Source organism: Frieseomelitta varia, unplaced genomic scaffold, assembly GCF_011392965.1.
Source record: "Frieseomelitta varia isolate USP_RPSP 00005682 unplaced genomic scaffold, Fvar_1.2 scaffold_180, whole genome shotgun sequence".
NCBI classification, from domain to species: domain Eukaryota; kingdom Metazoa; phylum Arthropoda; class Insecta; order Hymenoptera; family Apidae; genus Frieseomelitta; species Frieseomelitta varia.
The window spans coordinates 398,864-412,760 of NW_025109528.1; the positions used below are offsets into that span (position 1 = coordinate 398,864).

General features: G+C 38.5%; 2 protein-coding genes across 2 annotated transcripts in view; both read left to right on the forward strand.

The window, feature by feature from the left end:
• The window catches only part of LOC122538830 (dorsal-ventral patterning protein tolloid-like), a gene marked incomplete at its 5' end in the record, with an annotated part of 383,300 nt that overhangs the window by 340,664 nt on the left and 28,739 nt on the right, over nt 1–13,897 (forward strand). The window contains one exon of the mRNA XM_043673269.1: nt 2,901–2,905. Within this exon, the coding sequence (XP_043529204.1) occupies nt 2,901–2,905 (5 nt within the window). The remainder of the gene's footprint in view (nt 1–2,900; nt 2,906–13,897) is intronic.
• LOC122538828 (dystroglycan-like) overlaps nt 1–13,897 on the forward strand; it is a 192,661-nt gene that overhangs the window by 12,520 nt on the left and 166,244 nt on the right. The window lies entirely within an intron of this gene.

A 13,897-nucleotide genomic window follows, 5' to 3' on the forward strand; every position in this document is an offset into this window, starting at 1 on the left:
GCGTGTTCAGTTCTGCAACATGGCCGCCAGATTTTAAACGAACCGAGATCTTATATTCTATTTATCTGAAACATTAATGTTAACTTATTTTTGTAACGTTCCAAATGTACATTACGAATAATAATTATTATATTAACTAATGCAACAGTGACACGTGCCATATTTAGTGCATATTACGACCAATATAATTGCAAGCTACTACATGACGTATTCAGTTCTCCAATATGGCCGCCAGATTTTAAACGAGCCGAGCTCTTACATCCGTCTTATATCATTACTGCTTTTCTTACCTTCGTTACGTACCGTAACTTGATGTTTCTAATTGAAGGCAAGCATCTTCTGAAACAGAAATGGCTCGAAAGAAAATCGTTTCGTAAAAACCGATCGTAAGGCTTCAAGCTCCAAGAATATATCTATATAAATTCAAGCTGCACGGAGTTCGCGTAACTTCACTCGTACGCGTAGCATGTAAATTTAATCAACGACAACTATGTATGCACGTGAATATTCAAGAACAGGGTAACAAGCAAAATATGGAAGCAACACGGCGGATTGTAAAACGGTGGTAGACGGTTGGGGCGTGCGTTCGAGCGTCGGGGAAAATCGATCGCGTAATCACGAGCCCGAAAGACGGTTCCGTGGCTGTCCCGTCTACCAAATGACGTAATTAGGGATGAGTTACTCCCGACTGGACCAGCAGGCATGCCTATTTCCTGGTCGCTGATGTCATTGCCAGAGAAATTGTTACTCTTCCCCCTCTTCCTCCCTCCCTCCCTCCTTCCCCTACTCTCATTACGCCCGTAATGCGCGCACGTAACACCTATATCGTAATCAATTCTATGTGTGTGAGCTGGCGCGCGCGTGTAATTTTTTTTTTTACGTTCACGCTTCGCGAACGAAGCGTTAAATTGAACGGAAAAGGAAAGGCCGCGTTTTATACAGCGCATCGCCGATGGAAAAAAAAAGAAAAGAAAAGAAAAAGAGAAAGAAGAAATTCAGAAAGGTTTACCGATTATATCGATCGGCGTGTGCCGCGACCGACCAGCACGAACAGGGCTACGAAGTTTCGTTAATTTCGAACAAGCTGGCCCTACGTTCCCCTTGTTAGCGCTCGTTGACTGCTCGCGTGTAACGCTCGCACGAACCACGGCGAAAACCGCACGTGCCTCGATTCCCGATTTTTTTCACCCGTGTTTCACGGATCAACGTCTTCGAGTAACGTCGCGCATGTTTTTAATCTCACGCTGGCTCTCATTTCTGTTAATTTACCACTGCTCTCGGTCGGTTTTTGTTCGTTTCGATAATACCTGTAACATCAATTCCTTGCTCTTGTGATTTTCTTTCCAAATTTTTTAAATTAATTAATTAACTTATTATTTTAAACTTTAAATTATTTTAGTTTATTTAAATAATTATTATTTACTATTTTAAAGTTTAAATTATTATTTATTTATTTATATATAATTTTATTATATTTATAAAATTGTAATATAAAAGTATTTAAATATTATTTATTATTTTAAATTTTAAATTTTTAATTATTTATTTATTTGAATAATTATTATTTACTATTTTAAAGTTTAAATTATTATTTATTTATTTATATATAATTTTATTATATTTATAAAATTGTAATATAAAAGTATTTAAATATTATTTATTTTAAATTTTAAATTTTTAATTATTTATTTATTTAAATAATTGTTTATTTTAAATTTTAAATTTTAAATTATTTATTTATTTAAATAATTATTATTTATTATTTGAAATTTTAAATTTTAAATTATTATTTATTTATTTAAATGATTATTATTATTTTAAATTTAAAATTAATTTATGTATTACTTATTTATTGAAATTAATCCATACCTTTCGGCTTTGGATGACACTTCCAGTCTTCAGTATTCAGAATTTTAATTCTAAACCTATTATTAATGCTTCCACACATACTTAAGGTATATTAAAAATTTATTGCAGGCACAAGAATACTCCTAAAATTCATACTCTATAACAGCGAATACTAGATAAGCGTTAATTATATTATATTATAATTGCAACAGGATTACAATCGAAGTCCCCAATATTGACCACTATTATTCTACACTGTAAAGTGAAACACTATTATTCTACACTATAAAGAGCCAAACAATTTAATGAATTTGAATCGAGATTTTTCAATATGTCTAACATTACTATGCCCGTGTTTCAACCAAAAGAATTATCATTATATTTCCAAGATGGACATTTGAAGATCAATGTATATTAAAAAACAAATGTCAAAATGTGAAAGTCGATTTCTTTTTTTAAACGTCGCGTGACGTTTCTCGATCCTTCTCCGAACTCTCTCTCGACGCTTTTTTTCTGTCCAAAAAAAAAAAAGAAAGAAAAAAAGAAAAAAAAGTCGCTTGCATTGGGTGACTCGTCGATACCGGGTATTGCGTATTATTTGTTCCTCGACCGATACGTCGAGACAGCTTCGAACTTGTCCCGAATAACGTCCCAGACGGCCACGTCGCGTCGCGTCGCATCGCGTCGCGTCCTATCGTTGGGATGCTGCCAGCGGTTCTCAGCGGTACTCTGTCAGAGCGGCACTCGAGTGAAATTTATCGACATCAACCCCGGAAATTCGTGAGGGAGGGTGCGCGTACGCAACGCGCGTACGATGATCGAAATATATATATATATATATATATGCACTCGGTGTAATGTCGCGTCTGGTCGCGGAAGCGGCAGCGGTCTTCAACTGTCGGGGCTTTACGATCTCGGCCACGGGCAAAGCGGCTTATTTTAGAATTTAGACGGTCGCCAGTCTCTCTCTTTTTCTCTCTCGTAATGCTTTTAAACGCGTTAAGCGCGTATAATGTCCTGCCTGTAATTTGATTTTCACCAGCGACTCTCAGCTGCGGTAAATTGCCCCTCTGGCTAACATCCACCTCATCGAGGCTCGGTCGTCTCACTCACAGTCTCCAGTGGCTCCACACTGGACTAGATTAGATCCTAGTCGCTATGGAGTTTTCTCCACGTGTTTGTTCGACATGTTTGTGTGTCAAAGTAAATTCGATTCATCCGTACTTTGCGAAGCAAAATGTTTTCAGTTTCCACGTTGACACTGGAACAACTTCAGAACACGACCATTTTGCATCTTTCTGATTGATCATTATACAGGGTGTCAGAAGAAGAAAATGTTACACGAAGACGAAAATGTTACACGAAGTTTGCGAATTAACGCTTTATTCAGGAAATGTAAACAAAATAATGATAAATGGTTAGTCAATATTTTTTCAAGTCTCATTTCAAAATGATGCCCTTCTGCTCGGATAGACAAGCTTGACATCGATGAGAAACTGAATTTATTGGTCTGTGAAGTGTCTCAGTATCTTTATCGCATTTCAATAACTGCGTTTTTAATTCGCTGCCTAAGATCTTTGTATGAAGTCACTTTGGTCGAGTAAACCTTTTGTTTCAAAGTACCCCATAGGTAAAAGTCGAGCAACACTTGTCTATCAACACTCATTTCCAATTATGAAACAGCCTCGTGCAAAGGAAAGGAATGACTGAAATACTGAAACTCACAATCAGTAAAATACTAAGTATCAATTTTTGATTACATCTCTGTAATAAAGCGTTAATTCGCAAACTTCGTACAACATTCTTTTTTCTTCTTTTGGTCTCTAGAATAAGCTCTCACAGTTTGGCCGGAAAAATCCGAGACACCCTGTATATTCAATCACGCCGATTTAATTCACATCTCGCGACTCTTTTTCTCGTCGATAGAAACGTCTCGAGAATTCTTCAACGAAAAACTCTCGAAATTACAAATTTTTTACGAAGGAAAAGTTAACAAAGATGTTCGCGCGTATTTAAATAATAAATAATTAAATTATAAAATTTTTTCAATAATTAATTAATGTTAAAATTATGATTTTAAAAATATTTTTATTATATAATATAAATAAATTTATAGTTTATCCCATAAATTTTTTATATAAAAAAATGAATAAAATAATAATATTTTATTAATTTATTTTTATATATAAATTAAATTCATTTAAAGAGAAAACTAGATGTTAATAAATACGACAAACATTTAACACGAGGGAGGAGGCGAGCGTCGAGAGTTTCGCCCTCCCCAGCAATTGATGAATGAAGAAAACGCCAGCGATCTCCTAGCGTCGGATTTTCATCCGTCCTTGTTGTCCACCGAATTGCTGAACATCCGAGAAATCTAATTTAGGATTTTCACGAGCCGATATGCTTTTCCTACCGAGAAGTAGTTAGCGAAACGTTGCTATAACGGTATCGCGTTCGGTTTCCAAACACGTGCTGCACGCTGGTACAAAATTTATGGTTCAGTTGTTGGTAGTCCCAGCGGTGAAACATGGTTAGTGCCTGGGATTTATATCTACAGGCTTTGCACTCCAAGTTAACCCTTTTGTATTTATATTTTTGCACATCAAGTTCATCCATTTTTGACTCGAAAGTGAAATAATACACTTTATCATTTTCGTCGTTATACTCTTCATTGAAGAAGTTCTTTTCAAAAATCAAATTCCACGCAAGATATATTTTGGCTGATCCTTGAAACCGTGTACATTTAGTGGATCCATTATTAATCGTTCAGATGATCACAATTGTTATATTAATATATGTATAAAACTAGCCCTCACATGACTCTATGTATGTATACATGAATACTTTCCGCGTAATTAAATAAGTATTTCATGTTAATTTTCATGTCATTTTGCGTTACTTTTACACTTGCAGTAAAATTTTTCTTTCAAAATAGTAACGTCACGTCGGATTTTATTTTTGTTACAACGGCTTGGGGGAAACAAATTGTTTATCTGTGGAAAAGTGACTTTGATTAGAATCGAATTTTATACTGCTCATCATTCCCTTGTGTTGTCAGAAAATTTTGAGTTTGTGTTATCATTTGAAAGATTCGACACGAGAAGCTTTATCGTAGTTATAGTCTTACAGTCTTCCGCGTTCCTTTGGGCCAAGATTTTTTTTTTTTTTTTTCATACGATACGAAGTCGAGTCCAGACAAGTAAAGAATGTCGGAACGTTTAGTTTCGAGTCGCCTTCGTGTGCCTCTGACAATCTCGTTTTTCCTTTATCGCAACGTGTCAACGTTGGTGCTTTTCGAAGAGCATCGGTTGTATTGTATTTCGAATACGTCTCAAGCAATGTTCGTGACAGGGTTTGACACGGTCGTTTTGGCGCCTGGAGGTTCTCAGAACGTGTTGGAATCTTTCGCTATCCCTTATTTTCTCATTTACAATCTGTCACTGCGTCAATAATTTCGATATCCGTTCCGACCGATTTCCCAAATATTTCTGACACTTTCTCCCCCCCGATTTTAGTCATTTTCCCGAAAATTTTGCAATCGCTTTCCTATTATTTACTTAAGCGATCAAATTTAAAAGAGAACGAATTTCGGAACTCCATACATTTCGAGGTATTTTAATTTCTTGCTACCTTGAATTTCGTTGCTATCTGGAAACAAATTATTTATTCAAACGATCAAATTTAAAAGAGAACGAATTTTGGAATTCCATGCATTTCGAGGTATTTTAATTTCTTGCTACCTTGAATTTCGTTGCTATCTGGAAACAAATTATTTACTCAAACGATCAAATTGCTACGTTTACCAAAAGGGAATTTAATTTAATTTGGAACACGACGTCAGAGAAATTAGAGCAGAACCGGGGCTAACTGGCGGTGCGCGAGCCCCAGCGCTACCCCCTCCACTGCTGATTTTCCTACTAAGCGTCGATGTAGTAGAGGGGGTAGCGCTAGCGATCAGGAAAGTAGGGGCCGCCAATTAGCCTGCTCTGTCGTAGAGTACATAATACGATAGCTCTTCTAGTCGTGTTTGCTCTGAATCTCTCGCTACTTCGAGTTTCGTTGCTATCGTTTTCGTTGCTTCGAGTTTCGAAACGATCTTACTGAATTTACTAAAAGAGAATTTCACGAAAATTTGGTGCACAACGTTTCAAAGAAATCGTAGAGTAACACGACAGCTATTTTGAATTCGATTGCTATTGGAACAGTGCTCTCACGAGTGCCGCACTTTTTGGATTCCTAGTTTGCTTATCCCCACTCTTTCCTTTGACGCAAATTTGCGAAATACATCAGACCTCTCTCGAGCGGTTCATCTTACGATGAAATTTACTGAAAGAGAATTTAACGAATTCGAAGCACAGACATTTCAAAGAGCTCGCGGAAGTAGAACACGATGCGCCGCGTGCGCTGCCACAGACTGGGAAATTTTGTTTTCGTTGAAGAGAGCGCGCGGAGGATTTCATTGTTTAAAACGCGAATTGTTTCGCGGGTCCGCGGGGATTCGCCATGGGCCACGCGAAACGCGATAAAGCATTTTCCGCGGGACGCATTCACGGCCGGTTCGAATTAGATTTAATTACCGGCGCCGGTTGTTTCATTAGGGCAAATAACGACGAGCCGCTGCCACGCTCGAGCTGATTTCCACAGCGGAATGCGTTATTCTATCCCGCGAATTTTCCACGGGCAAACACGTGACCCGTTTGCACAGTAAATTACACAAAAGTTTTCTCGTGTTCGCGTCATCGGAAACCGCGTTTCATTACCTTCGCCGCGCTCGGCATCATCCCCAGCGTTCGACACGATTCTCTGCCACCGTTGATACTATTTCCGCTATTCGTTCAAACTCCGCCGACTTCAAACTTTTTTTTTTTTTTTGTTTCTCTTTCTCTCTCTCTCTCTCTCCCTCAGAGGTATCGTCGCTCGTGCACAGCTCTCGTTCCTTTCTCGTAAACCATCTGAAAGTTACGTGAGAAATTTCCGCGGGAATTTTCCGGATTCAAGTGCAATCTCCCGCAACGACAGATCTCGCCAGTACAGAAAGTATTTATTTTACTTCCGTGTTTTAAAATCCACTAACCCAGATTTCCAAAATACGGCGAAGCGTATATTCCACGCGTATATCGATTGCCGAAAACTAATATCTCTCTCTCTCTCTCTCTCAATTTTTCGGACGCGTTCCTCGATACGTAGTATTCCTCGCAAGAAAAGCAACAGTAAACATAATCCCTCGCACCCTGTTCTTGCCAGGTGTCAGCGATTCTCTTGCACGAGCGGAGGAGTCGGTCCTCTCGGTGCCGAAGAGGAGCTTCGCGGTTGCCTCGATATCGCGTAGCTTCCTCCTCGAGGGATAATTTCGCGTGTGCACCACTGTCTTGCTTACTCGGGGCAAATAGGTATGCAGTTTATTCTGAGACTGCCGGGGTGAACGGCCAGGTTCCTCGCGCGCAAGTTGCAGCCGCCTCTGCGCCCGTTCGCGAAAGCTCAAATCAAATATCGCCAGAGACGAGCGTAACGTAGGTGGGTGGGCGTCGATCCCCAATGCGATTTCTCGACCGCCTCGTAATAACACGACAGATTGTTTGGCTACCAAGATTTGGAAGATTCGTCGCGAGGCAACGCAATCACGGATTGTCCCAGCCGGTTTGGATCGCTTTCCCTCTCGGATCCCAATGGCATTTCAATCAATCGGCAGTCGATCGTTGGTATCGGATAGCCCGGTGTGTTTCGCCGGTTTTCGGGAAACGAAAGAGCTCCAGAGTCGGCCGCCCTAAGCGTCCGCCACTCTGGATATCTGCCTCGTCTAGCCGAAAGTTATTTAAAGCCGACGCTGGTCATCTTCGAGTCTCTAGAATTCGATTAGTCCGAACCCTGGTATGCCGCAGTTCTCGAGTGTACCGAGCGGACGTTTTGGAACGTTCGGACGTTTTCACGCTTCGAATTCGACGCATGTTTCGCGAGGAATGTTTCGACCGTCGAATGTTGATCAATAAAAAATAAAATCAACGTGATGATACGTACTAAATAAATGAAATACAAATGATCATATAAATATATGATCGTGTATAAACAACAGCTAAACAGGAATGAAATTAATATAACGCACACTAAATAATTAAATGAATGAAATATGAATAATCATATAAATATACAATGACGTAGAAACAATCAATATAATTAAACAAAAATATATTTAAAAAAAGTAAAATTAATATTACATATATCAAATAATTAAGTTGGAAATATAAATAATTAACACTGCGAGGAATTTAACCGTCGAGTTTAACAATCAATGAGTATAAAATGGCGACCAGGATTGGAAAATTTAGAGAAACATTGAAAAATTTAATCGTTGAGTTTGACAGTCTAGAAATGGTGACTATGTTTGGAAAATTTATAGGAATATTGAAGAACTTGACAATCGATGAATAAATAGTGACTGGGTTTGGATAATTTAAGAACGTTGCAGAATTTAATCCTCGAGTTTAACAATCTTCAAGTAAATAGTGACTAGATTCGGAAAATTTAATATTGAAGAATTTTTTAATCCTCGAATTTAACAATCGTTGAATGAATAGCGACTAGGTTTGGAAAATTTACAAAAAGAATTTAATTTAATTTATTTAAATTTAATTTAATTTATTTATTTATATTAACAAAGAATTTAACTTAATTTCGAGTTCTACAATCGATGAATAAATGATAATAACTAGATTTGTAAAATTTAGAACGTCGAAGAACTTAACAATACATATGTACTTCCGATGATGCGACATGTAATCCAATAACAACGTATCTCAAACGTGAAAAGTCATTTTCTTCAACACAGGCGTGACGTGCCCGCAGTGAAAGCTCCCGATGTTTCAGAAATTAATTCGCTCCTTTGTGTCGCGGCGGTACAATTTTATCGGCTCGATGAATAATTACGTCGGTCGACGGTTGTATATTAACACGGCGTATTAACGCGGTGATCATTTAATAGGCATTGGCGGCACCGACGGAATAATTAACTCTGAAACAACCGGCCAGCCGTTGAAACAACGACCAATTTTCGACGATGCTGCTGAAAGTGAGATTAGTTCTCGAAAATAGACGCGTGTGACTACTTCTACAAATAGGAGATGGTGTTTCGTTTAACATTCGGACAAAAGTTTCTTCTTGAACGTTGCTTGTCCGCGAAGCATTAAGCGGCATACTCGTCAATATGAAAAAGCGCGGTCCTCCATTCGGAATTATGTACATCGAATTCGGCGACCGACGGATCGTCGAATTCGTTCGATTCCCGTCGTGCGAGTTGCTCGCGGTAAATTATTTGCCGCGAGCCGCCCGCTCGAAATAGGATGCTCCGCCACCGTGGACTCGCGCAAATCAAATTTGCATGTTATTTAACCCGGCCTCGGTTATTGAACCGTACACAATCCCCCGCGTCGTCTATGAAAATTGTAAATTTTATAGCCTATGGACGTTGTTCTCCCTGCCGCGAGAAATAGAAAAAAGAAATCACTTGGATAGAGATGGAAAGATAGAGGTATAAAAATTAAAATACCTGCAATGGAAGTAGTATACACAGGATATCTTCAGGATAATAGATATTTTTGCATTTTTATGCCACGTGTGATACACGTGCGAGGACTATGTGTATTAATTTCATTAAAATCGGAAAGTGGTAGAATGATTTTATCGCAACTAATGGAAAATCGAAACTATTCACAATGGTCACATTATTAATGTGTATTTTTGGAAGTCGATCTGCTTTTCGCTTTTATTTCGCTCTTATCGAGGGCGATTTTCCAAACTTTGACAACAATATGCGCGACACGCGTAAAAATAGAATTCAAGAATTCTCCAAGTTGGAACTACTGTACTACTTTATAATATAATTAATATAGGATTACATTGTATAATACGGTATAGTGTGGTATGGTATGGTATAATATGTTGTAGTACGATTTGAAATGGTATACTGTGAAATAACATGTTTAATATAGTACTGTATATGCTATAGTATGGTATGATTTGGAATGATATACTATGAAATAATATGTTTAATATGGTTTTATATTGTATAATATAGTATGACATTATATGGTATTATATTGTATAATATGATATTTAATATGGTATTATATTGTATAATATAGTATGACATGTTTGGAATGATATACTGTGAAATAATATGTTTAATATGGTATTATATTGTATAATACGATATAGTGTGGTATGGTATAATATGTTGTACTATGGTTTGAAATGATGTACTATGAAATAATATGTTTAGTATGGTATTATATTGTATAATACGATATAGTGTGGTATGGTATGGTACTATATTGTATAATACGGTATAGTGTGGTATGATATGGTATAATATGTTGTAGCATGGTTTGGAATGGTATGCTGTAACTATGAAATAATATATTTAATATGGTTTAATAATGTGTAGCATGGTGTAGCCACTGCAATATGGCATAATAAGTTATATTATTGCACAATATGTTATATTATTGCAAAATATGTTATAGTATATAATAAGATAACCTTACAACGACGCAAGAATCGCTTCGAGTCGCCGTTCATTTTGGTAAGAAAAGTAATGGAAACAGGAAGCGGACGTCAACGTATGGTCGTGAGAAGCGCTGAAATATCTGGCGGGCAACGCGATCGCGACTTTCGGTGGCGATAATTGCTGCCTAACTGGAACGGAGCCGCGAGATGCCGGGATAAACTTTTAATGGAACGTCACGTGCACGTTTGCCCGACGCAAATAGGGCAAACGATGGATATATTCCTAATTGCCAACTTCCCCGCGCTCGAGCGAACCCTCGTCATCGTCGCGACTCATTCGGCCAGAATAATCGCGCGCCTCCCCCCGCTCTCGCCGACTCTAATTGCCAAGGTGGGATTCCCCTTGATCGATCAAAATTTATCCCTAATCTCGGCACCTTCTTCGAATCTTGGGAAAGCGACTTCACACGGTTCACTGTTCGAGGCTTTGTACAGGGTGTCCCGTTAACCACGCAACTTTCGTTACAGAGAAAAATGTTTCGAGTGAAACTCACGGTGATCGAAAATCTTGTCTAAAGTCACATGGAATTACTTGTTACTATAATCACAGAAATGAAAAAGATCATTTAGCGGTGTTAAGGGGATATTTTACGTGTTTTTTTTAATTTTGTTAGAGAATTTTTTGCAAAGAAACTATTATACCTTTTGCAGTCAAATTGACAAGGATTATTTGTACGTATTTCAACGACGTTTTGAAATTTTTTGAGACAAAGAATGTTAAAATTAGTGGCACAGCATACTCTCAAACATAGTCGCTTTTAAAAAAGGTCGTCCTACGGTGTCCATGATTCCGGCCATTCTGCTTGTCGGAAATAAAAAAACGTGATAGTTCTTAATTAGTATGAATTTGGCTATATCCGGAACTAGAACAAAACAAAAATGTCGGTAATTGAAAAAGTGGCGATACTGTGAAGTTCGATTATCGATTTTTGCATGTTTTTGTTAAACTTCGGAAGCCTAAAAAAAAATATAAAAAATAAAACTGTTTGGTTGATTCTGGCAAGGGCTATAGTCACACATGTACTAAATGCGTACTTAAAATTTTGGGTCAATTGGTTAAGTAGATTTTGAGATATCACGGACACCATTCTAAAAAACATAGTTCCCAGAAAAATGCCTTTAAAATTTAATATTGCTGGTCGTCGCGTCCTTCAAACAACCATAACTTCGTTAAATTTTAGGAGTTCACATGTAAGGTTACAGAGATTTATTTTTTGAAACTATGTCCTTTAACAGTATGCAAAAAAAAAAATCGATTTTTTTCAACAATTCACACTAAAATACTCCCTTAAATCCAATTGTGAAGGGAATTTGTTTTAAAATGCGACAAGTTTAGAGTCGAACAGGTGCTTTGACAGCGAGAATTTGAGAATAATTCAATTTGAACTATAACCCGAAGGAGTTGAACAGGTGGATATTCCGAAAGAATCGATCTATCGAAGGATAACTCAGCTTTCCCATCTGGCGACAATTGATCGATTGTTGGCAGGGTACTGTCTCGTCGAGTAATGTTTCGTTTCGTTCGAACGCTCGTTTCGACGACGCTAATTGACGTTGCGTCACGGCACGTCTGCTTTCAGATTGCATTTAAACGATATGACGTAACGGTTGATAAGCGCTGAAAAATGCATCAACAATCTTGCATTGACGAAATTATCCTGTTAGTTCGTTCTGCGTAATGGCCGTGGCCATTAGCAGACTAGATCTCCAAGTTTGGAACGAAACAATTAGTACGAAAGGAAGTAACCAGTAATTAACCCCTTGACATACTTGAATCAAGTGAAATTCAACGTGACCAACGAATTATATTTATTTAAACTTAACAAAGATAATTTTTTGTACTCTTATGTTTGTATTGCAAAATGGCATTTGTTGCGGGCACAATGCTTTGTAAGCAAAGTTAATAAGAAATTAGAAAGAAAGAACGAATTATAATGTACAGTAATTTAACGATCCTCAGAAAAAGCATAACGTCTCCTAGACGTTAAGGCAAAGTCATCCGATCTTAGGAAGTAAATAAAACCCGTGAACGAGCTAGAATTAGCTCATTCAGACGAGTTTCGTTGAGAAATCGTTGGTGCGATTCCGCTGATTTCTCAACTGCATTCGCGGTTGCTCAGTAGCTGAAACGGAATCTGTTATCAGCTGCAACGAAAACATCTTGCCAGCTCGTCGAGGCTTCACATTGGATTTCCACCCTCGCGCAAACAACGAGAGATAGCGCGAGTGAAACCACCGTCGGTTGATTTAGCAAGAAGCCGATTTGTTCGTACATCCGTTAATAAACTACGCGGTTCCATGCTGACGCTCGCATGGTTAACCAAAAACTCCGCGCAATTTAGATAACATTGCCAAGGATTTCACTCAACCAGTATTGTCAATTTTATCATTGCTGTTTCGCTGTCGAAAGAGCCAAAGTTTCGTTCTCTTCGAACAACTGTGGGAAAAGTGACGAAATTAAACCCACGTGGTTCGTAACAAATTGATCAATATTTCAGTAATTAAGGAGAACTGAAATATTAATATAAATTAAAATACAAAAATATTAATATTTATTATATAAATATAAATCCGAGTACGGCGATGACGAGGAAATATCAAATTCCTTCTCGAGATCTGCACGCTCTCGCTACTCTTTCGCCACTCTCTTGTCAAAATCTTATTCTTAAGAAATCCTTCTACGTATTCATACGCACCTCGACACACCTATACACACGCACACGCACAATAATCACTCGTATTTCACGTCGGAGCGAGCTAACTGGCGGCCAGAGATCGATGCAGTGGAGGGGGAAGAGCTCGCTTCGTGTAGGGGCAACGGCCGCCAGTTAGCTCGCTCTGTTTTACGTCTTAAGACGTAAACTAGGGCGACTAGACAAGCAGTCTTTTCGCTGCGACAATCGCATCGGGCACGCAGCAGGCGACAGTTGCCTCGCTGTTACGAAGAAATTCGGAAACAATGAGACTTCCTCGCTTCACACAATCCGATTGTCTGGCACAATCTCGTAGGAACGGGCGGGAAGATCGATTCGGAGCCAACGTTCTCGTCTCGTCTCGCGCGAACCTTACTATCGTATCGCATTTTGGTTTCGTGTGTGCATTGGCACGCTTCATTGGTCTGGCCAGGTATGCATCGGTGTTCTCGCGGTGCAAACACCTGACGACAAAAGTTGAAATGCCCGACCCACTTGATGCTATCGTCGTCCGAGATACTCGTGAAACACACTCCGTGAATTTAACGCACGCTCGAACAGTGTTCGTCGTTGTTTCACCCACTGTTTGAGCAAGTTTGACAAAGTTTGAGGAAGATTATCGAATAGTGTTCGTCGTTGTTTTTGGGAACTGTTTGGCGAAGTTTGAAGAAGATTATCGAACAGTGTTCGTCGCTGTTTTGACAACTGTTTGAGAAAGTTTGAGGAAGATTTTGCGGGAGTCGAAATCGATTTCCGCTTGGAAATCGATTGAGCTGAACGTAAACCTGAGTCTA